The sequence below is a fragment of the Streptopelia decaocto genome, assembly GCF_964273445.1.
Source record: "Streptopelia decaocto genome assembly, chromosome: 6".
Taxonomy (NCBI): Eukaryota; Metazoa; Chordata; class Aves; order Columbiformes; family Columbidae; genus Streptopelia; species Streptopelia decaocto.
In genome coordinates this window covers 16,271,739-16,297,166 of record NC_138660.1, presented here as the reverse complement: position 1 = coordinate 16,297,166, position 25,428 = coordinate 16,271,739, and the positions used below count along the sequence as shown (strand labels likewise).

General features: G+C 35.8%; 1 protein-coding gene across 1 annotated transcript in view; it reads left to right on the top strand.

Moving 5' to 3' along the window:
* The window catches only part of RASA2 (RAS p21 protein activator 2), a 48,758-nt gene that overhangs the window by 7,726 nt on the left and 15,604 nt on the right, over positions 1 to 25,428 (top strand). Inside the window, exons 3-10 of the mRNA XM_082054928.1 lie at positions 4,442 to 4,545; positions 5,557 to 5,651; positions 9,520 to 9,596; positions 18,278 to 18,361; positions 20,246 to 20,318; positions 21,576 to 21,652; positions 23,002 to 23,100; positions 25,180 to 25,336. Of these exons, the coding sequence (XP_081911054.1) occupies positions 4,442 to 4,545; positions 5,557 to 5,651; positions 9,520 to 9,596; positions 18,278 to 18,361; positions 20,246 to 20,318; positions 21,576 to 21,652; positions 23,002 to 23,100; positions 25,180 to 25,336 (766 nt within the window). The remainder of the gene's footprint in view (positions 1 to 4,441; positions 4,546 to 5,556; positions 5,652 to 9,519; positions 9,597 to 18,277; positions 18,362 to 20,245; positions 20,319 to 21,575; positions 21,653 to 23,001; positions 23,101 to 25,179; positions 25,337 to 25,428) is intronic.

Here is a 25,428-nt window from a genome sequence, read left to right as displayed (position 1 = left end):
TGTTTCCAGTGGTTCTATTATTAGTGTCTGATCTTTGAGCCATCTCTGGATGTTTCCAGGTAAAGAACAAGATACTTCTCATATGACAAGTTTAAATAGGGAATTTTACATTTTCAAAACATCATTTTATAGCCTCTTTATGCTTTTGTATGAAAAGTAGACATGATATACATGCAATCAGGAAGAAATACATTGCTCATCCTCCTGATCTGTAACTGCTATAGTGAGATCCAGAAAACTTTTAGAATTTAACTGGCTGAAATTGAGATCAATTACCAAAACAAACTCTGCTGAATAATCCTTTAGAGAAGAATATTGAACAGACTCTATTAATAAAGCAGAAACTGAAAATTTTGCCTTCAGATAGACAGTAGTTTGATGAGTGAAGGGGAGCCCAACAGACTTTGCTGTCTGATATTTGACATGTTAATAATTGAAACCCTGAAAGTTGCTACTATACTTAGAAACAAGACCTGTTATATTTAATGTTTACACAGATGTTTTTATTATATTCAGTTTAAAAATGATTGAATTTGTCTACTTTTACCACCTGATAATAAGTATTAACTGCATAGTAAAACATTTGATAAAATACATCACCTTAGATAGATCAAAATTGTTTTAAATAGTACTGAAGTTTTATCTGAAACTTGTTTAAATGGAAACGATGCCATTAGTACTTTAGAGAGGAAAGGAAGAAAAGTATCACTGTAACAAAACAACAGTTGGGGGATGGGTTTTAAGTGACACACATGCACCTCCTTCCCCTCAAATTGAGAATTTTCAGCTGAGAACATTTTATTAGGAGTTAAAAGTCAGTGTTCTGGATCACTCTTTGCCTGTAGGTGCCATTGTCTCCACTCACTACATAGGGAACTCCTTCATCCTCTGCATTATGGCTGCGTTAAATTAGATTCGAAACATAAGTAGGGTTCCGTACAAACTCTATGAGATGTAATGAAATAAGTCATCCTGTATAAGCAGCAACTGGAGTTGCATGCTTATACTTGATTACTAGTGTGTATGCAGTTAGGAAGGCTGGCACTTGTTCCAGAAACTTGATTATACCATCTTGCTGCTTATTACTGTGTTGAGCTAGAATACTGTACTAACCTAGAGGTACTGAAAGGGAGGATGAAAGCTCTGATCTCTTATTAGTCTGAAAACTTTATAATTTGCTTTTCAGTAAAGTGTAGCACAGGATAATTGTAGTCATAAATATAACTTAGAATTTAATTGTTTTCTTTTATTTGCTTGCTTTTTCTTATACATGTAATTCACAGTTTCTTTTTGTCACCATATTGAGTTGCAAATTTATACTAGCTGTAATCTAAATTGTATTCTATAAATATCAGCTAGCCAAATATCTGTGGAAGTAGTTAGCACTAGAATTAAAATGATCTTTGACTACAGTGACTGAAAACTAATGAAGAAATGTATTTTTAAAATGTGCAGATAGGTTTGAGCTTCCACTGCTACTGGGCTTATTGTTAGAGTGCAAATGTGAAAGAAATGACTTTTCAAAGTTATAAAGCCATGAATTAATACTGAAGTGAAAGAAGGGTATTTTGAATATGACTCAATAAATATTTTTTGGCATGATGTGGGTTTTCTGTGGCTTCTGAAGAAAGAAATTTTTTTCTCTTGGAAAGCTTAAAGAAAATCCATGGGCCTCCTCAGATATCTGTGGTCAAATGTGAAGAATTGGGTCGTGGAGGGGTTGCAGTATGTGTGTGTTGCATTATTTTATTTAAACTAAATTAAGTTTATATTTTTCAAACTGAACCTCATGTGAATGCAAGGTTATAGCAAAAATTAATTATTTGTTGCTGTAACCGTTGCTTTTATCAAATGGTAGCTCTAGGTGCATTGGTCAATGGACATTGTAGAACTGCCAGTTAAATGTAACAAGGAAGGGAAGAACAAAGGAATATGTCACTCATTCAAATTTAATCTCCTGTATTACTGTAATCCAGTTCTTCCTGTATAACAGTCTGGTGTTCCTTTGAATTAGCACCATCTTCTAATTTTGTATCCACCACAGTCTTTTAAAGTTGTTTCATCAAAGTCACAAATTAAAGTACTAAACTGACTGAATCCCTGAGGAACAGGTTGAGTAAGTTCTACATTTTAATTGTTCCTCATTGGTATAACATATTTTACTCCTTCAGCCAGTTCTATATCCACTTAAGAATTTATTTACTAATCCTTTGTATTCTTCCCCTTAAATATTCTCTCTTTGCCTTATACTTTGCTGAAGAATAATCAACAAGTGGTTTATAAGGCAGTAGTGTTAATCCAGGTAAAGAAATACTTATCAACATGAATACAACAATGCATTACCTTCTATTTATGCTCATACTATTGACCTGTTTTTTCTTGCCAAATCTGAGATTTCTTGTACTGTTGAGGTCAAAATAATGATTGTTACTGGCTGATGGTTCTTGTGAAGTTTGCTCTCTTTAGCCATTGGATGTGGCTGCTAAATAGGTTTTTGGGAGTCTCTGCTTATAGTCTCTGTCACAGACTAATTATCTGATTGTAAGTGGCTAGATCCAGCAAGAATAGGTACTTAACACTTAGCGATCTGCAGTTGTTGATGTATATTGTACTCCAGCGATCCTCTTAGGATGTCTGACTGATGCTGAGTTAGTAGCAGAGTTTCCCTTGATACCAGTGCCTGGCTATTAATATCTCTTTGTTTGTACTGGTGCAGCTATTATTATATAGCTGTTAGGGCACCTATATAATGAAATTGACTCAAGTGTAAAATAAATCTTTGTTTCATCTTTTTTTGGTCTGAGTCATTGTGTCAATACAATTAAAACCTGCAGCCAAAGTAATAAGGAAATTGAGGCTGCTTAGGGCTGCACCTCTGCTAAAGGTAATGCTCATGAACTTATACCTTTAGTGGTGGTGGTGACAAGAACAACCCAGCCCTTGAAATCAAAGCTGAATTGGTTGTCTGTGACCAAAAAAAAAAAAAGTGAGAGGCTGAAAAACCACAATGAAATGTTTCAACTGAGAATTCTTAAATTATTTCTCACTGTACTCCAAAGGCTAATACCGATTTGTCTGCTTTGAAGCCTATAGTAAAAGATTTGTGTTTGAACAAAAGAAACATTTTTACTTGTGAAATTCCTTATAATTAATTCCTGCAGTTAAAGCTTTTGTTTCTAGAAATTGGTTCTTGACATTTGGAATGCTAGATTTTTCACCTGTGTGTTTCCCCACTTTTAAAGTTAGTTATCAGCTTTTATTTTTAAATTATTTAATGAATCATTGCTTCTTAAGCATTTGGTGGGTTTTATGTAATTATTTTGAAGGGAATAGAGTAGGGATGATATCCTGTTCTTCCTGATACCCTTTTGGGTAGGTATTTCTATGAACTGATTGTCCCAAACATAAGCTCATTTGTGTTTGTCTAATAAAGGATTGTAGCAATACAGTGCCAGAAAGGTACTTTACTGGGAAACAAACAAAAACCAACAACTAACAACTTTGTTTCTGGGTTTGGTGTGTCATCACAGTACTTTCCTGTAGAAAGCAAGCAGAGGCTAAAATTAGTTTAATGAAGCTACGAACTTTTCTCTGGTGATGTTAACCCATTGCAATTGAGAGTATTTGAAGTCTGGAAGAATCCAGTAGTTCCAAAGTAGCAGGGTTGTTTTTTTTGTGGATACACTTGATTTTCAGAATTCACAGCTTGCAGTGACACAAATGACATTGTGATTTTTTTCAGTCTTTTGGAATACAGTGTTCTGACTGCTGGGTATGATTGCATCCATAAGTACTCATTAAGTTTAATGGACATATAAATTCCTTGAGTGAAGATACTAACACACTGTGTGAAATGTGTCTGTCATAGAGGAACCCGAAGTCTTGTTATGTTGAGGACTCTGCAAATGGCAGTTAAGGAGAATGAGCTGTAAACATTATATTTGACTTTGTTAGGTGGAGAAATGTGACCATTTCAGCATGCAGGAGAACCTGTGTATTTGAGATTAATGCTCCTCTTTTTCACTGCTCTGTTTTAGTTGTTAATGCTTATGGGTGTTTACAGGTCTGAATCTTTGAGCATCAAATTTGACACAGGAGTTAGAGCTAAACAAATGTCAGTTAGTGAAGTAATTAATAAATTGTGTTTTAATGTAATTTAATCATGTACTGAATGAAAAAATGAGAAATATTAAACTTGAGTGTCTCAGGAAGTCATTTGTGATGGGTAGAGAACCAACCAAAATAATTTCCAGTAGTTTTAGCTTGCAGTGTTATTGTATGTTCTTGTAATGAAATGATGTGGATAGTTTTGATGCCAGATAAGTATAGGTCTAAAAGCCAAGGTCTGTGACTGGAGTAAAAAATGTAGCATTTCAGTGTTTGTCTTCTGTATAAATTACGTAAAGTGTTTTTCTATTTTAACTTTGTCTTTTTTTTTCAGCCCTTATTTTGGGGAAGAGTTTTACTTTGAGATTCCAAGACCATTCCAGTGGTTGTCCTTCTACATGTATGATAAGAGTGTTTTACAAAAAGACCTGCGTATAGGTAAGTTCTGGGATACCATCTACATCTTGCATAACATTTGCTTATTTTCAGTATCATAGAGTTGTTGAAGTGATGTATTTTTAAAAACAGTATATTGTGCATTTAAACTAAACGTTCCTTTAAAGTTTTTAAAGGAGGATTTTGTTTCCTTCCTTTATTCTACTAAAATGTTTATTTTTTTAGGCTAATAGGACATCTTATAGTCTTATAATTATTGTCTCAATACATTTTTCTAAAATTCTATTTGGTTTTTCTCCACTTCCATTTCATTGGAATATTTAAATAATTGTTCCTATCTGTAGGTCTTTAAAGAATGAGTTGTGGAATAATTCCACAGTAATTGCAATTGTGGAATAATTCTTAACACTATTTATAGGTAACTTTTTGTCTCTGTCAGTGCAACCTGTAACTTTGTAACTTATAAATTGCCACAAAATGCTTTTACAGGGGGTGGATTTTCCCTTCCTTGCCCCCCACTACATAATGGCTCTGTTGCAGCTGCTGTTTGGATATAGTTGCTATAGACTTCTAACAGTCTACTGTGGAAGAAGGCTTCACGTTACTTGAACTGAGGAAGGAAATAATTTGCACCAGGATGCCAGATAATTTGGTATAATAACAGCTTTCCAAATAGCAATCAGAAGAGTAAAAGGCATCTACCTTCCGTTTCCTATTTAAACATTCTTCAACACCATTACTGTTCTCTCATATCTTTATTGTATTATTTCCAGCCACAAGTCTGTTCTTTTTGCCTGATCTTAGTTTTAGTGATATCCAAGATAACACATCTTAATTAACTTAATTTGGCTTTATATAAGCTGTTTTTCTGCTTCACTTACGCATCATGTTCCTTGTTTCCATAAGCTTTTCATACAGTATCATGAGCTTGAAAAAAAAAATGTAAAAGAGAGTTTAAACAAAAATCAAACTTAAAATCTATTTAAATATTTGCCTTATTCAGATGAAAGTGGTATTTATTCTTCTCTCTCCCTCTTCCCTCTTTTCCCCCAGGAAAGGTGTCCATCAAAAAAGAAGATCTATGCAACTACACAGGAAAAGAGAACTGGTTTATGCTTCAACCTGTTGATTCTAATTCAGAGGTTCAGGTAACTATTAAATTACACATTTACATTTTAAAAATTAAATATATATGAGTGCGTATACTGGTAGAAGTTTATATTGAGCTGTGGCAGATAGAAGTTAGCATCTGTCTAATTCTTGTGAGACAGTTGTGTCTTTCAGCTTGATTAGAGAATAATGCATATTCGGCATTTCTAAGCTGGCTGTATTGTTCCCCGTTATTCTTAAAACTGGCAGAAGACTTGAAGCAACTGTTTGGGAAATGACCTAACAGTATTTTGATATCTAAAATATTTGGTGCAAAAGAGCTATGTGCTTGAGACAGGTGGATAATTTAGGAAACTACTAGATAATTTTGATTTTTTAGTCAGTTTTGGTGAAATTATGACTGATTATGTTACATGAAATGGTTAAAGTCTCCAAAAGTGGAGGTACTTGTTCTGTGCCCATTTATTGTATTTTGAAATACTTTCTGCATTCAGTATCAAATAACTTGCACTTCAGAGTTGTATTTTGGTCTGTGGTTCAGGTTCTTCTGACAGGATTGTCCTAGTAATATGTAAAAATGAGATGGCTCTAAAAGTTTTAGCTGTTCTCTTTTTGGTTTGAAGAAGAAAACAGAAGAGTATTCTTGAGTATCTTTTAGCCTTGTTGCTGTGACAGGCAAATTTGAAAAAAATATTAAAATCTAATAACTTGGCTAAGGGCAGAAGTCTTGGACTTGGGAGTGTTTGTATTTTTCTAGTAACTCGGAAGCCCTTCTGGTTAGGGAGAATCTTGTCTACTTTTGCAAGAGGTGAATGTGCACAGAATTCTCAAAAAAACCCCAAACGTGTTATTTTCCAGGATTAATCATCTCTGAGCTGTAAGCTTAGCATGCAGCTGTTAGGTATCTAGGAGGGCATGTGATTGCTTTACATGAAAATCCATTTTCAAAACATCCAAACACCACTTTCTTTTATCTTGGAAATCGGTCCTGGTTCACTTAGAATGGACTATAATAGAATAGTCAGCTGGAAATGACCTACAGATCAGCTGGTCCAACTGCAAGTTGTCTCACTGTTCTTCTAATTCTTCCATCTAATCAGTCTTACTGTTCTAGAAAGTCTTTTTCGAATATAAAGTGAAATGCAGTTTCTGCTTTGACTTAAATATTGTTATGCTTGCTATAATTTTTTCTCAGTCATAATGTATTGAATTAAATATTACTTTTTGTCACAATACTATGAGTAAGTATGAAAATTCAATTATAATATTCCATTAATAAAATTCAGCAATTTATTATGTATTGGAAATAAAAATAAATAATTTTCCATGGCTTTGTAGCTCACAGTGGGATGTAAGCTCTATTTGATACTTTTCTGTGGCTGGGACTTGTAGAGCCCTGTCCTGCCTGACACTTCCAGTAAAGGATGACCTTTTCTGCTAAGGTGTGCGTTCTTTGCGATAGTCTTTCCTTGAGTTAGGGCATTTGGGTAGGTTTCTCCTCTGTCCTGCTTCCTTTTTCCAAGAAATTTGTCAGAGCAGTATATGGAATGTGGGCACAGTATATGAGCACCTGTAGGCATAAAAATTTTAAATACAGCTCCTAGCCCAGGTTCCACTTAAGAGCTGTAGAAAACTTGTATTTATTATAGATACTTGTACTATCTTATAAGGTAGAAAAGATCAAAATATATAAACAGTGAGAAAAATATATATAAACAGGGAGAAAAAACCTCTTAAAATACAGAGTTAAAATGCAGTAGTAATAGTAAAAACTAAAGTGTTGAATTAAATTCCTTTTGTAGTTATGAAGTCTAAGTTGGTGATTTGGACACTCTGGTTTCGACTCCTTTATTATGTGAATCTTGGCCACATAATCAACAGCTCCATCTTTCTCTAGTCAGTGTGTGAAAACTGATTGTGAAGTGTAAATGGTACCTACCTGTCTTTGAACAACCCTGAGATCTACAGATTAAGTGTATGTGTGCTGCTTATTTATTGTATAAGAATGCCTGATTTCTCTTTATTTTTTGATCTAAAAACAACCCGTACAACCACATTTAAAACCTGGTTGCATATTATGTTGGAAGTTCTGATATAGATCTGCAGACCAGCCACTTCAGGAAGTCATCGTGCTGCTCTCAACAAACAAAACAATGAAAACATACTCAAAACTCTCCATACATGTAAGGGGAATATTTACTTAGAGCCATGTTACTGTAGCCATCATGGTGCTGAGTTTTGGATAAACTACATCTATAGATGGTCCTCAAGAGCAGTAAAGTTTCTATTTTACTCCTGGTGGTCAGTGTAGAACAGATGATTTTTGTTTAATTATTTTTTTTTTAAGCAAAAGGAAGATGTTCAGGGCATTCACAAGGTCTGCATACTAAAACTAGTTAAGGCAGCTATTACAGTAAGTACTACTAATGCTGTCTTTTTCTTTGTCATTCAAAAACTTTGCCTTGTAAGGCTGTTGGCATGCTTCTTGCTATCCTGTTTTTATCCTGTGAATCTATTTTTGTAATTGAGTTTCTCTGCTTGACAAATATTTTCTTAATGTACCTGTGTTTCAATGCATGTAGTAACAGCTTGCAAAACACTTGGCAAGCATCCCAAAAGAGTTACATTTAAAACTTCCGTATAAAAGAAACTTCACTTATTTTCCCATGTGACATAGAGAGAAACACAGCCCTTGCCCCAGGGGATTTACAATAAAAACATTTCAGTTTTATGTGAAAACATAAGTACTTTAGAAAACATGTGCAAGGTCAGCTAAGGGTTTTACTTCCATGTTAGTGTTGTACAGCAGAACTATACTTCATATTATATCTTGTTTTGTTTGCTGCACTTTAAAATTACCTTCCAGGTCACAACCCTAAGAATCATAATTGTGGACAGACCATTGTCATCTGATGATCCATTTAGCAAATAGACAAATTGCAAGAATACTAAGGAGAATATGGTTGAGAGGAAAGACTGTGTTACTGTGTGATTATCTTAGATGTGAAAGCCATGGCAAATAGCCAGGCACTGAAGGGAGTAGCAGTATTGTTCAGGCAGTAGATGTTTGGAGCAAGGTTGTAGTACCAAATTTGGATCATGCCATGAAAGTTGCATATTGGAGTTTTTGGAGCCTTTTTATTGAAAGGGTGGAGTGGTCTTGCCGTTGCCGAGTTCTGAAGTTGATTGACGCTGTGCCATCATTTATGGATTCTTTCTCTTAATACATCCTACAGTCTCAGAAACAGAAAAGGAGGAAGCCAGGTTTAGCAATTATTGCCACCTTTTCCTCTCCTTTGGTTGTGTTTGCTATTCCATGAGTGCATCAGCAGACTTCATGAGACAGTTGAAAGCTGCATTGGGATGCATAATAAATTTCTAAATGATCTTGAGTCTGACGGGATGGACACTATTTCACAGCAGGGTATTCAATGTTACTGGTTATGGCTACTGCATACTATTCTAATTTTCTAAATATGTCTGACTGCCTTCAGAGTCCAAGGTCATTTTAGAACTTTTTCCTGAAATGCTCACAAGCTCACTGTTTGTTCAAGGCTTCATCCTGTGCTTAGGACAAAAAAGGCTGAGAGGGACTCTTGTCCTTGGTACTTACTCAAGCTGGAAGAAGTATTTTTTGCATGTGTTAGATCTGTGGAGACTTGACCAATTCATGTGGTGTCTACAGTTGGGGATAATGCTTCTCTTTATCATTGTCTCTCCAAGTTCGAATGCATTCATTACATTCCACTTGCAGGATATGTGCTTTAGAATACATATTTGCTTAAAGTGGATATATTGGAATTACCTTAAATAGCTTCTAACTATAAACTATATTGTTGTTCTAATTACTACTTTAAAAATAAAGGCTTTTAATACTATTTATGTTTCTCTCTTGTTTTTTTTCAGGGAAAAGTTCACCTTGAATTAAAACTGAATGAACTGATAACAGATAATGGATCTGTGTGCCAGCAACTAGTAGTACAGTAAGAAAATACATTAATCCTTGAATATTTAGTTGTTTCTTAGATCACGGTAGGATTTGTCTCTCTTAATACTGAATGTCTGCACATGCTGGTACCAACAACATTTTACTTTTTGTATGACTTTCCTTGGAGCCTACCTTGCTGAGGGAATACGTGTATGCTTAGGAAGCTCCTGCACAAGTTTTTCACAACTGCTCATCCCTGTTGCTCCCAAAGCACTCACCTTTTTTTAGGACTCAGCATGGCTGTCTGGTATCATTAGTTCAGTGTCTTGTAATTCCAATTGACTTGGGCCTGGTGAGAAAGACAGGAATACCCAAAACTGCTGTTACTGACAGAATTGAGCTGCTGGCAGTTGTGGAACAGTGTGAAACTTCTTCAGTAGCAATATTTTGGTTTGTGAAAATCCACTTTTAGTTTTGCTTCAGAATTACTGTCTCGTGGTTAGCCATGATAAGGAGTTTTTCTAGAAAACAAAGTACAGGAATTGCCATTGTGGAGCAGCATAACTGCCACATTTCAGTAAAATTTCTTAGCGACAACTTTGGGAGTTTTCACTATCAAACTTAATTTTGACTCTGAAGTGTCATTACAGCATGTCAAAGAGCTTCATAGAAACAATAAGATTTTGGTATATGTTATTTCATAAAAGACAAATGTCAGCAGTATTAAAGAAAAAGCACAGAATGAGACACATTGGAAGATACTAACCAGTGTGTATTCTTGCAATCTTTCTCTTAGAGCTGTATTTGATAATGATCCAGTGTGCTGGCTTTGGGACTCTGAATGTACAGCTTATAGATGGTAGTCACAGCAGACTAAAATTCTACATGTACCGGTCATTTCTGCAGCTTTTTATTCATTATTAAGCAATACCTTTAAGGCTTGAAATTGATAAGCAGCTAATGCAAATACAACTGTACAGAAATGTTTTGACACTCATAAAAAGTTTGTCTGATAATGGCATACTGGAAGAAACCAGTCTTTCTAGAAACTAACTAATCCTGTCCTATATTTTGGAAGAAATCTGTCAGCCTTCTATGTTATTTGCTTCTGGGAGACTGTTTCCCCTCATTGAACAGACTAGTGGAAACCAATGACCTGCAGAGGCTTAGTGATTGGCAGCATTCTCTTGTGACTCTTCCTTATGTTCTCAGCATGAGTAAGGTTCAGGAGGACAAGCCAGTCTTACCTCAGTTTTTTATTTTTAGTGATTCAGAAAGAAATAAAGGCTCCTCTGCACTTGTCTTCTGACAGACTGTGGGATAGGCCAGGTGAAGAAAAGTGTACAAACTAGGGGATTATAAAGACTAAAGGAAGATTAAGAATTAAAAACTCAAAACATAGTAAGATTCTTTAATTTTGCTTTCCAATATTGTTCATTAACTTATATATTTATTCAGAGAGTGAGGCGATGGTTTTTGGCTTTTTAAAATTTTTTAATCTTCTCTGAGAATTTAGCGAGAAAGAATGGGTTGTATTGCAAAACCATGAGGGGAAGAAATGGTGTGTGGTTTTCCATTTGTCTCACTGACTTCATGTTCTCATCAGCTCCAGGGAGCAGAGGGGACCATTACAATGTCGATTTTGCTAATGTAATTTTCATTATGAAGCTTAAATTACATTCTTTTTGTCTTAATCAACTGTCTAAACCAAGACGAGAAGTTTAGTTGTAGCAAGACGTAGCAAAATAATCTTTTTGCTTTTCTGTTGCTTGGTATGGAAAGGGAAGGTAGTTCTGTGAAAGAACTGAACCAGTGAAACTAGTGGTGCTTCCGTGGCTCTTGTAGGCTGATAGTTCAGATAAGATATGGAAACTTGCAGTACATTAATGTATATTTGTATATTTGTAACTTAAAGAGAATTTAGAATGTGTTTGTACAGTGGGTGGCAGCTTGGTTGGTTGGGAGTCCTGCTGCTCTTACTTATGTATCCCACTTGTAGCACAAGGCAGAATTAAAATGGCTTTTCCACCGTGGACTATTCGCCACCAAAAGCTGTCTGGAGCTTTCTGACTTTATATTTTATTCCCAATTTAACTTTCTGATATATGTTGGGGTTTTTAAATTTATTTTTTTATATATATCCATGGACTTCAGTCTAAGTTAATTTTTTAATTACGATTTTTGAAATATTTTTGTTTTTTTCATGATGAAGAAAGGTTACTTTAGAAAGTTCCTGTTGCAGATTGCAGTTTTTGAGTCGGAAGTGGGTTACTCACTGTGCACTCTCTTAGGATCTCTTTATGATGGAGAAAAACGATCAAAAGGAAGTCAGGGTTCTTTAGTGGTTGCTGCATTCACCGACTCACTGACATGTGGGAGAGGATTGTGCGTTAAACGCTGCAGTATTACATCAGTACTTTTGTCTTCGTCTGAGATTATGAAATGCACTAGAGTTCCTTAAACTAAAAATATTTAGTAGTATTTTACCACACATGCTGATAGCCTTGAAAAAAATGGCTGTATAAGTAGTATACTGTACATAAATGTATTTTTGGATGTACACATGAGAGCATGAGAAATAAGAAATCTCTCACTGGATATAGCATTATAGAAATGGATGTGAGGGAATTTTTGGGACCCATTTGATCATAAAGCATGAGGAACTTACAGAAGATGTGTTAGATTCTTTAATGGAAAATTTCAACTCCTTAGAAGTCTGCTTATTTTGTAAATTTCTGAGGATAATTAGTCAGTGATGCACTTACTGCTGTTTTGTTAGTCACCAGGTGCTGAGAAGTCATTGTATTAGTAACTCCTTTAACAAAGCTGAAAGATAGGAAGCAGCAGAGCTGTGATTGAGTAAAAGAAGACAAAGAGTGGGTGTATATGTATATTTCTGTCTCTGCCTCTTCTTGACCTGTCCAAAAACTGAAAAAGTATTGGCCACAGAAAAAAAAAAAAGTGGAAAAAAAAATTCTTAAAATACAGGCGATAATACTTCCCTTTCAGAGCCATGTTTTACTTCATGTCCAAATTAACAATCTCTCAGCATAATGAGATAGGGAAGCTTTTAAACCTTCACCTGTTACATTTTTATGTAGGATAAGAGAATTCTAGACACTTGGGCTGGCTTTTGTGCATTGGTAAGTTTCTGATGGATTTCCACCATGTATTCCCTGAGAGCCTAGAAGTTCAACAAAGATGTAAAGTAGTAGCTATAACTGCCACAACACAAGAGGAAAGATCGTGTTAAATGCAAGTGATTAAAGGGCTACGATTCTAAGCATTATCTGGAGTCCCCCCTCGCTTTTTATGTGGCTGAACCGAAGTGATAGGAGTAGAGCTGACTAGGATACAGATTCTAAGTATTTTGATTCTGTAGACATGGTTATAGAAACATTTTTTGCTGTTCTGCTAGGTGGGTTTTATGATGTGGATTGATTTAAAAACTGAAGATCATTCCAGTAGGAAGCAGTTAAAGATTTGGATGAGAGAGAGCTGCCGATGATGTTAGCCTCTTACAGCTCGTGTGGGAGGGACAAAGGCTTTGTTTCTCATGGTAGTATGTATAGTAAACCCAACTTTTCCAAGCAAGAAGTTGTTGGGAAAAGAACATGTGATTTTTAGAAAGATAAGTGTTGCTGCATATACTGAAGGGTTGGTCAGTTGTCATGTAATGAAACCAGGAATGCGATTCCTCATGTTTGTTTATTTTTGTACTCTATCCCCCACCCAACTCCTTCTGGTTTTTGTTTTTAATTTAGTTCCTTATTAGGGTTCTATTCTCCAACTTTATATAAGGGATGTAAGCTTGTGGAAGATTAAATATTAATATATCATGAACTACATGTATATCAGTGAAACTGTGGATAACGGGCAAAAAATCCTTCTTAAAAACTGGAAGTCTCCTTCTTTTGCTCAAGTTGACAAAAAGTGGTACAAGATACACCACAACTGACTGATCTGGTCTCACTTGGTGTGGAGGTGCAGGGCTGGGAGAGGAGGGAAGAAAAAATAATGGTGAGTTTTCTTAAGGTGGGATTTTCTAAAGCCAGCTGAGTCTTTCAGGTTGTATGAGCATTCTAAAGACATATTGAAATACATATTTCCCTGGAGGAAGTAAATTTAAGGTTTGAAATTGCTTATCTTATATCAATGAAGCTCTTATACTTTATTTCTTTTTAAATACAAGCATACAGTTAATTTTTCTTTGAATGACTCTCTTAGAGACCACTTACAGTGGGCTAGGCCCTGATTTTATACGTAATTTTTGTATTAATTGGAAACTTGCTGTTAAATTTCACGTAGATACACCCGGAAACCATTTTTGAACTAATTTTTTTTTTGTCTCCGATTCCAGTTATTTCCTTTTCTAATGTGTGAATGAGGAGGTGAAAAAGATAATGCAGTAGGTTAACTGCTGGCACAGTGCTGGCTTTTTTTTTTTTTTTTTTTTTTTTTTTTTCTAAAACCGCAATGGCATGTATAGTATCACATTTTAAAAATATACGTTTGCAGTGTTCCTTTCGGAGAGTCTGTAAAAAAAAGTTTGTGTGACCATTGTTTGCGTATTTGCTGTTGCTGAAACAGATGATACTTGAACGGTTTCTTGCCAAATTAGGCTTTTGGATGGTAGGACTTGCCTTCTCTGTGTTTAGCATGACTTCAACTCTGAAAGAAGCAGTTTTATGTATTTACCATGCAAATACTCAAAAGCCCAGAAGCAGCTTATTACAGCTACATCTTGTCCTTTTTGGCACTTTACTTAACAAATTATACACTATACTATCTAAAATTGACCTGTCAGTTGGTTATTGTCCTGTTTATACTTCATCTGCTCCCATGAAGTCACTCTAAGGAATGTAACAGTTTTTATGAAGTTCACAAATCCTTATGGCTGGAGTTATTTAGTTTCTGCACTTGGAGGACTTCAGTTAGTTTGAATGGTGGAGGTAGTCCCTCCATCAGTGAAGGGGTTTATTGCGGGCTGTGTCTTTTTAAGGACTTATTTCCATCTGATGAGCTGAATATATGCCAGTTGTATCTGAAAGGCTCGTATTTCCTGTATGAAACTCCTCTTGCAGAACAAACTACTGAGATGTGAAGCAAGAATTAATGTAAACTGAAAGATCTCTTATACTGTACCATAACTGATCAGTAGTTTGAGAAAAGAACAAAAGTCCTTCTGTTAGCTATTGCTTAGGCTTTATGTAAAGATGTAGTAATTAAAAATATGAAAGACTTTTAAATTCCTGTCTGCTTCTTTAAACTCTATGCATATTTATACCTTTTCAATGAAAATTGCTTGTGCCAGCCTAGATAGATGAAATCATTTATCAAAGCTGAGATATTTACGATATGGTAGAAATATATTTATTGTGGTTGTCAGGATAGGAGTGTATATTTAGTGTTATTTTCATTTTTGATTGGTCAAAATGTGTGTTTGTTGTCATTGGGTTTTTTGGTGTTGCGTTTGGGTTTTTTTCGTGTTGTAGAAGGTTGCAGTTGTAGCACTTGCATGATTCTATGGGGAAGGGGCAGCATTCTGTGAGGTTTGCTAGCTGGTGGAATCGTTGAGGCTGCACTTTTCAGTGCACTTTTCCATTTCTGTTAAGTCTACTCTAATTGAACCACTTCAAACATCTCAAAAAAAAATTAAACGTGTTTACTGGAGGCTGTTTGTTTACTTGCTTAAAACAATCTGCAGTAATTCAGTCCCTAGGAAGTAACAATCCAGTTTGATAGTGCTGAGCTGATTTTAATGGCTTTGCACCTGGAATGGCTGCTTGCCTTGAGCTGCCTTTGGAGCTTGTGACATCTTCTGTGTGAATAGGTTAATTCAGGTTGCCAAACTGACTGAAAACAGGCTCAAAACCTAAACACCTTCTGCAAGATTAGTAAACAGAACCACCATAGGTGATAGATGCAAGGCAGGAGTGTGTTTCAGTGCAGTTCGGTTGGCTTAGTGGTGCTGTCAGACAATGAATGTCTAAAGCAGACTCCAGGCAGTAACTGGAGAGTTCAGGGGTGGTCATGACAGGCCAGCTTAGAGTGAGAGATGGAAGGGTGAGATAAATTTGGAATAAAATCTTGAGCCTGATTGGTCTGAAAATGAAAGATTTGAAAATATTAGGAGTTGATGATCAGGGGCACTGAGGTGTTGTTTGTTTTGTGAGGTGTTGGAACAGAGTAGGCTGTCTAACCTAGGTAGGACCTTGCTTGCGGGCAGTGAAACTGAGGCTTGGGCAGGAGATGAAAAGGGAATGGTAGAACTGCCTACGCAGGGAGACTGACTGGAGCGTGAAATCAGCCTGAAGTGACAGTTCTGTATGATGAATCTGGAGATTCTAGTTCTGCAGCGAGGCTGTGTAGTTGTCAACAAAATGTTTTCAACTTACAGGAAATTGTGAACAAGCTGTCCTTTAGTTTGTGCATGTTGTGGTCAAGCTCTGAGAAGACAGGGAGGCTGGAACAAGCCATTTCTGTAATCAAAAGTAGGGCATGGTGATCGTTTTTGGTGATATGTTAATACACGTTTTCCCATGAGATCATTGTGTCAAGTATGCTGGTCATTCATACAGGGATCAGGGAAGGAGTGAGAAACTTCATACACAGGGAAAGAAACTGCAGCGCATGTCTGTTTGCTGGAGAAACCCTGGAGCTTGCTGAACAAGACAAAGGCTGTAGGAAGAGAACTTGTGGTGTTCTTGTAAAAATAGTTGAATTCTATCCAGATAAGTTGGACTTGATCCATCTGCTATGAATTTCTGTGAGATTCAAGTTGAGACTAACTTACAGGTACACTCAGCACTCACACCTGAAACCAAAAATCTCTGGGAGCTACAGAGACAGGATGTTAAGCGCTACAAAGTGCCTGATAGTCTGAAAGGATCAAGTTCTATGTGCCCCAAATCAGATACCCCAAATGACTGAGAAGTCTAGACAGTTTAATTTTGTTGCCACTCTTCTGCGTCACATGTGTGTTGGAGGAGGAATCTATTAATGCTTATGAAACAACTGGATGTTTCAAGAACCCATTTGAAATAGTGGGTTTGAAATCACTGTAGGGTACATTGTGATTCAAAAATTATTGAAACGCTGAAGGCCACATGCTTGAAAGCTGGAAGAAAAATAACAAATGATTGTGCAGTGGTTCAGCACTCAATGTTCCCTGAGCTGGCTAAGACAAAGGGACTTCTGGAGGGGGAAAATACCATCTCGTTTGTAATTGTGAATACTCCAGAGAGGGTGGGGTTGTGAGGCAGCACGGGAGTGTTAGTGTCTGCTGTTTACCCACTTGTGAATGTTTGAGTTGGCAAATCTTATTATCCTTTTAACAGTGTTTTTTCTACAGTACAAGAACACGTTCACTTAACAGCATGCAGCTACTGTTGCAGCTATGTAACTTTAACTTGATCTGCACGACTTAATATTCCACATTGAAGTATTAGAATGTTTACTCGATTATTAATATGAATGTAGAGCAGAAAAGTATTTTTTTCTTCTTAAGTTGCATATAATAGGTTTTGGATTTCATTCAAACTGGATAAATTACAGCAACCAAAACTTGCTTATATTAACTCAGTTAAATTCCTGAAGTACATTATTTAAAAAGTGAGAACAGGAATATAACATTCAGATATCACTTGGGTCTTGTTTATGAAACTAAAATCTGCTGAATATTTCCGGACTTAATATGTACTACACTTTGCATGGCTACATTAGAGCATCATTTTGCTAGAAAGCCTGGTTTCTGCTGTAAATTTGCAAACTGTTTTGCTTTACTTTTGTTATTCCAGCTGTTTTTACATAGTACCCGTATTTGGGCAGCATCTGAAGGTTAGTCAGCTTGCTGACCCAGTTCTGCTTTAGTGGTGTTGCTGCTGTGGTGGTTTGAGAATATTGCAAGCCTTCAGAAAAGGTCCAGCAAATGTGTCTCTGTCCCCAGGAGCATTACTTGCTAACCAGCCTGTCCTTTTTGCATCAGGAGTGGTGCACAGTGTGCCTATGTACCTGTTAAACACAACCTTAAAAATACTGTATGAATTATGGAAGAAAACAGTATTTTTAAAAGGTCTGTTTAACCCTGATCATGCACTATTGTCAAAAGAGTTTGAAAATAAAACACTATTTCAAAGAAAAAGTGATTTTTCTTTTTGTGGCTGAATAGTATGGATAGAGCTTAGAAATACTACGACTATATACTAATAGTTTTGAATTATTAATTTTAAATAACTTTTCAGGATATGACTTCGCATTTCTTACCTTACTTAGAATGTAGTTCAGCTGAAATAAAATATTTGAGTCCATTTTAATGCCTTCCAAATGTAGTTGCTGCTATTTAGATGAGATCAAATAGCTTTTTGTGGGCCTTGTGAAATCAAATTTTAAAGTTAATGAATTCTGCAGTTTTCCCTAACATAGTTCATTTTGCTTAGGATTTTTCCATGCATGTGTGATACTGGAATGCTTTTATTGAAGCGATTCGAATAATTTTGTTCTCACAGAGCCCCCTAAGTCTGACTGTACACTTGAGTATGACCTTGTATTACTGTCCAGAGATCTGTAGTTACCTTCTACTTCATGTACATACATTACATTGGGTTGAGATATATATCAATGTGTAATACAGTAGAACTTAATAAAATATTTTTAAAAATAAAGGATTGCTTGGGTTTATTTGTTTTAAGTGATAGACATTGCTTCACTGATCTATTGACTGCTTTTTCCTTGTAGCATAAAGGAGTGCCATGGGTTGCCTCTTATAAATGGACAGAATTGTGACCCTTACGCAACAGTCTCTCTTGTGGGCCCTTCCAGGTAACATTTTGGTTTAAAATTATTTAATCTAAAGTGCTGTAATCTTAGACATGGAAAAGAAGGTCACAGTTTGAGCAAAATCTTTAAAATATAGAAAAATCTTAAAATATTTCCTGCGTACATCACGTCTCCCATTGTTACTGTACTCTCACCTTCCCTACTGTACTCTGAAGATGGTGAAAGTGGTTGGTCTGTCTGAATTGCCTGCACTGGTCAGTAACCACTTGTCACTCAGTTCTTTTTTTCTTCTCAAGTTTTGTACCAAACTCTTGTTATCTGCACTGTACTTGCTATGAATTCTTCTCAAACTCCTGTATGGGATGATACAGTCAATTGCTCACTTGCCTTCCTCTGTTTCCTGTTTTTCTTAGTGTGAGAGTTTCTTTGTGGCAAATATCTAGCAATTGGGAGGAGGCAAGAGTAGGGGCTCTGGTGAGACCTTTCTGATGCCAGCACCTTCAGAATGCTGCATTCAAAGTCCCCATGGTTTAAATGTCTCCTGGTTTTTGGATCAGTAATCCTGAGTAACTGTTGGGGTTTTCCATTGAAGAAAAATCCCATATCGCATGCATTCACTATCTGCAAGTCCTGCACCAGTAACATCTAAAGTAAGCTAGGTTTCAGGTTTTAATTTTTTTGCAACATCAAACCTTAGTCAGTCTACTTTCTCCAGTACTGAAGAATTGCCGCTGTGAGCAAAGAGGCAGAACGGCTTGTAGTAAACTTGTATTTTTTTAAAGACTTTGGAAGGATTGTCCATGAGTAAGCGCTGAGTGAATGGGGCTTTTTTTTATCTCCTTGGTAATACATGATCACTTTTTTTTAAGGTTTGACCTGGTGGGGTGTTTGTTTGTTTTGTTTTGTGTGTTTGTTTGGTTGGGGCTTTTTTTTTTGTTTGGCTTGATTAGTTGGGGGTTTTTAGGAGGAATAGAGAGATTTAAGCATTATACCTAGGAAGCATGGTTTTGATAGCCAAAGAAGGTAAATTGACATGTATTTCCCTTTTTAGTCCTGTGGTACAGATGGAACCAGGTGAATGGTGGTCCCACAAAATATTTACCCCTTGGTATAGAAATATATGTGTGCAAATCTGACGGAAGTTCCTCGTTAAGATTTTCCAATCCCATGCGTGTGCGACTTGTGTACCATGACTGAAATATTTATATGGCCAATGCATGAAAACAGTTAGTTGATGTTTAGGACAGTTTTTCTTCTCTGTCATCTGTTTTTCCCCCTCATTTTGTTATTTGTTTCTTTTAGAAAGAATCTTTATACTATCTCCTCTTTACTAACTGTATAAGACTGTATTCTTTTATAAAATGTGTAAAACTAAAAACAAACACAAGGGACTGAGGAGCAACTGTTTTGTTTGACCGTATGCTGCTTCGTATCTAGCATTAGCAGCAGTTCCTTCCAAAGAAAAGGTTCAGTTACTTGGTGTAACCCTCTGTAGAGAAGTCGTGGGTATTTCCCTGATAAAGGAGGGTGGGAAAAAGGAAATTGGTGGTTGAACAAGATGAGGAAAACTGTGCTTGTAACCTGCAAGCAGTGGGAAGGAGATTGCCTGCAGACTTAAGTTTGAAATGCTTTGAAGTCAGTAATATCTTTTACTTGATATATGTAATTTATACCTGTTTGTGAAATTAAATAGAAACTTTGAGCTGGACAGATGCACAGTTAACTAGGTACAGCACTTGCAATTTTAACTTTTCAAACTATATTGTGAAGATGAACTCGTTTGATATTTTCTTCATTGATCAAAGTGATTTCTAAAACGACAAAAAATGTTTTAACTTAAATGCATGGGTCCTTCTTGACAATAGAATGTCTTTATAATTGTGTGTTTAAGTTGTCTATGGTAAAAATTTTACCACATTGGAACAGGAATGACCAAAAGAAGACCAAAGTAAAGAAGAAAACAAGCAATCCGCAGTTTAACGAAACATTTTATTTTGAGGTAACTTTTTGTGTGGTATTCTGCCTGTTTATCTGTTTTATGCAACCCTTCAAGTATTTTTAAGCAAGCTGCATAGCAGTACCTAATGCAGGAAGGTCTCTTCAAGCAAATTGAAGAGCTTTTAGTAGCCTCTCAAATGGAAGAGAATCACATACTTAATTTTATGAGGACTACCAGACAATAGCATTCACCTTCAGTTGCTATGTGAAAAGGAACTTCCTCACAAGCATGTATGTGAAGGTAATTTGTTATCTTGAATCACTTTATAGTGCATCTGTTGCCATCAGGAGTTCTGAGAGAAAATTAACGTATCCCGTGGAATTCAATTTAAATATTTTCAAGAACAATGAGCTAAAAAAATCCCAATTTATTTCTTTAATAAAATGAAGTAGCAATTATACCCAATAAAGCCTAATTTCATTATTTTATGTTTAAAAAACTTTTTCATTATTTAGGACTTTATTTCAGTTCTACATGAGTTACCCTATAGTAACCAAATTATGAGTTTCAATTTTCATCCGATTTGTCTCCATAAGAAAAACCATGTTTGCACGTAAGCATACTATACTGTTCAGCTGAGGGTTGGAATTAGTACAACTATTACATGTGCCTCAAACGGATTATAATTTAATGTGTTTATATAGATCCTGGTCCTGCTGTGGGACTTATGAGAAAAGTTGTTCCATTCCGATGTATAGAGTATCAACTTAAAGCATGTTTCAGTTGACTTGCTCAAGATCCTGAGTGTAGTTTCTTAGCAAGTATATTAGGATAAAAATGTGATCCAAGCCACTCCAATAACTTTATGACTTCTGATGTATTGGAGTTAAACTGAGAATGCAATCAGTCAAAAAATGGGGAAAATTAAAATAAGAGGTTGTAATTGTGATAAAACTCAGTCAAGAAGAGTGGGCTTCTTATTTGTTGTTTCCTTAAACACCTCAGAACTAACTAATACTTTATTTGGGCTCATACTGAAACCGAATAAATTATTTCCAGTTTCATGTCATACTTCCTTTTTTATTTTCCTAATAGATCTGTACTATAATTTCCTTAAATATCAGTTAGCCTCATCAGGCTCCACCATGAAACCTTCTTGACCAATTTTTCACCTGCTCTCATGTTTGGTGAATTGAACTTTTTCCTTTTTAAAAGAAACAGTAACTATTTAGCAATGTTAAAGAGGCAGGGTTTTCTTTGTTATTTGATATTCATAATAAAATTGTAAAAAGTATTAATAGAAGGAATTACTTCCAGGTAACCAGGTCCAGCAGTTACACCAAAAAGTCCCAGTTTCAGGTAGAAGAAGAAGATATTGAGAAACTAGAAGTCAGGTAAGTTACATAGATTAGAAAGTAATTTATTTTATCATTATTAAATAATAATATTTTATCATCAAAACAATAAAGAAATGTTTTATTTTAGTGTAACTCCAGAGAATTGTAGGAAAGATCCTTCTAACATATAAAATTACTCAAACTTTTCAGTGTGTTTCTTACCAAAGATGAGATTTTTTTTTTAAAAAAATGTTTTAAAGTAAATAGTGGTAGGGCATTTTTGCAGCCTAAATTTGTTTCTTATGCCTGTGAGTAAAGAGGCACGAGGACGTCCTATCAATGTATAGTAGTTTGGGCAGAATACTGATTATAGGACTTGTACTGAAGGATAACCAGCACACCTGATGTTAGTCCATGGTTTCTAGTGTAGAGGGAAAAGCCTCTTTTATGAAATTTTAATAATTTTTGCATTGCTTCTTAGAGGGACGTTTGCGATGCATCTTTTCCTTGCAAACGCTAAGAATACTTCAAAGTACGTTCCCCTTTTCTGCTGTTACCCTTAGAGCAGGCCTGTCTGTACTTACGCTGTATAGTTTGAACAGTTGAGAGCCCTGTACTCGATCTGTTTAGTGCGCTCATGCACATACATGCACCAGATCTGCTGAGTGACAAAAGGTCTTCAAGGCTTCAGAAGTCTTCAATGCATCAGAAGAATTTAGTGGTTAGTTTTAATACCTATTATATTATAGAACTAACTTCGTATGTGCATTTTCAACTCTTAGCTTCATGAATATCATAATTAGAATTGTATATTTCATTATAGATGCAAATATATTTAGAAAAATAGTCATGCCCCAACAAATCCAGTATTAATTTCTTTTGTTCTTCTTAACAACTGCTGTCTGTCAGAAATGTCAGAGAGGTAAGAAGTCATAGAAAAAACCCAAGGTGCATGTCTGGAGTCTGTGATTCCTTTGGAGGTTGTAAGCATACAAGCTGCTGTTTGGAAAAACAAGCGCATGTGTTGGTGTGGCATTGCAGTGTGCCAAATTCTAGCAATTAGATAGGGATATGTAAACGTATTGGTTAAGAAGTTCACTTGAATTACCTGAGAAGAAGTGTGCACAGTTTTGGGGGTGGAGACTGCTCAGAATACATATACGTTGCCAGTATCACTTTGATTTACTGATGCAAGGTCTGCGAGTCTAACTTTCACTGTTTCTTTATCTGTTCTTTATGGGTTAATATGCCACCTGTTTGATTCTTCTTGATTTAATTAGAATGGAGTGAGATTTCTAACATTTCTCTGCCTGCATGCATGTGGATTAGTGCTGTAAGGCAGTTATTGTTAATTAGATTTTTATTCCTCTCTGGGAGGAAAAAATAAGCAATGTTCTTATTTTCAGGGTTGACCTATGGAATAATGGAAATTTGGTACAAGATGTGTTTCTAGGAGAAATTAAAGTTCCTGTGAAGGTGTTAAGAAATGATTCCTTTCAAGCATGGTAAGAAATGGTGGTTCAGAATTGAATTTGCTTCTGTCTTGCAGATCTTCCCTTGAAAAGGATGTGTTTTGTTCTAACTATCCATTAAAATATGTCTTCTTGTTCTAGTCTGGGTAAAATGTCTTTCCAAAGAGTTTTGCTGCTAAATAAATCAACCTCGCCAGAGGGTGCGTTTTGCTCTCCTCTTCACCCACTCCCACAGAATAGTTGGGCTGTTTGGGGGGAAGGTGTGGAGAGTGAAGAAGGAAAGACTGAGATAACAACCTTTCAATCAGCTTGCTGGATTTTGGTGACCTGTGTATGCTTTTCAGCTTAACCAGCAAACCAAGAGCTTCTCAGAATTGCATCACGTGAATTAAATTCTGAAGTCAGGCTTCCAGAATGACTGATGAACAGTTTATTTAAAAACAATCATTAAGTATGGCTTTTTTTCCTTCCTTCCTTGGGGAGGTTCAGAAAGTATCTTCTGGAACCAACCCAATGCCATTTCAGGGGAGCAGGCACAGCAGTTTAAAAGCTGGAAGGGTAAGGTATGAAGGGAATTCAGAAAACGAAGACCTCTGCCTAGCATAGCAGCAACCTCCCTTCTGAAGTTCTCACAGGCGGGAGGCAATCTCTAGCCCTGTCATTGTGCCAAATGCTTAGCAGCAGGAATTGATGAGTACATCAGATTCAAATACCTCAAAGTGTAGAATATTCTGCTTTTAGTGAGCCTTTCAGTACAGAGAAAAGAGTGGAGGAAGTCTTTGCATATCTATGTAAAAAACATATAGGAAAGAAGTGGGTAAATAGGAACTAAATGGAACACAGATCTTGACAGAAACCATTATGGCTGTGCTCCACCTACCCACCTCAGGCTCCATCTCTTGGATGTGTCAAAGTTGAACTCTGATTCTTAGTGTTTGAATGTGACCCTAAACATAACAGATGTTTGTGTCAGTATTTTCTATTTTTTTACACGGTGTATTGCAGACAGTCTTGTTCTGCCAGTGCTCTGAACTGATCAAAAGCTCTATGACCATGTTAACATAATGACATGCCTCCGCTAACAACCTGCTAAGAGAAAGGTTTAATTAGCATGGGCTCATTACCAGTGTGTTGTGTTCATATAGCTTTTTGAATTGGACTGACTAGTTTCCAGTTCATTTGCAGCATTGATAGAGAGGTTTGTGTCTAATATACTTTGTAGACATACTTTGTATTGAACATCCTCATATCCAGTTATGATCTGCTTATCAAAACCAGGTCTGTGATTAACAATAACTACTTTTAATGCTATTACTAATTTTCATAAAATGTTTTTGAATACAACTGAAGTACAGCAGATAAAAAAAGTATTACTAGTACTAAATATTGGGAAAATAAACCTAAGAGTCATGCTGTTGAGTAGAGGTTTTCCTTGTAAATAAGTTTTACTTTATATTAGCATACCTTCAAGGGTAATGCATCTGATTATAAAATAAAAACCTGATCTCCTGATTGTAGAAGTACAAATATAAATGACCGTAAAAGAATATTTGAAGGTATGATCAGTTTGTTGGGCTGAATGTTAAAATTATACTGCAACACTACTTAAAAGCTGTTAAAATGTTTGTATGGCTGCGTCTCCTGTTGAACTACAGCAAAAGCCAATGATTGTTTAATATATTTTGTGTTGAGAGTTGGAAAAAAGCACAATTTTATTTTCCTTTAGTACATGTTTCTCAGGAATGCAGCCTGTTAATGTGTTTTTACTGGTTTCAGACTAGACCATTAAAATTCTTGACACTGTTTCAACTGCAATGTTCAACACCTTAAATACAACATAAGTGTAAAATGAAAGGCCCAACATAATTTCTAACTGTTTCACTGTTTGGAAAGATATGAGAAAATACATAAGTTTCATTACGTGCTAAAGGTGCATTAAATGTTGCTCCTTTTTTTTTTTTTCTTTTGTATTTCAAGTTTTTATGTGAATTTTATTGCCAGTTTTCAGACTCAGTTTATATATACTGAAATAATTAAATGTCATACTTTATTGTAGAATTAGTCAAATTAATGAAATATGCATCTATTTTAGAATTGTCGTGTTGCTTTCAGGTACTTACTTCAACCAAGAGAAAATGGAAACAAGTCTTCTAAAACTGATGATTTGGGATCACTTAGATTAAATATCTGTTATACTGAGGACTGTGTGCTTCCAACTGAATACTACACTTCTTTAAGAAACTTGCTGCTAAAATCATCAGATATTCAGGTACTTTTAAAAATGTATTTTAAAACGAAAACTTAAAATTAATTATGCAATTCCGTATGAGACGATGTGAATTATGCGTTTCTAGGGATTTC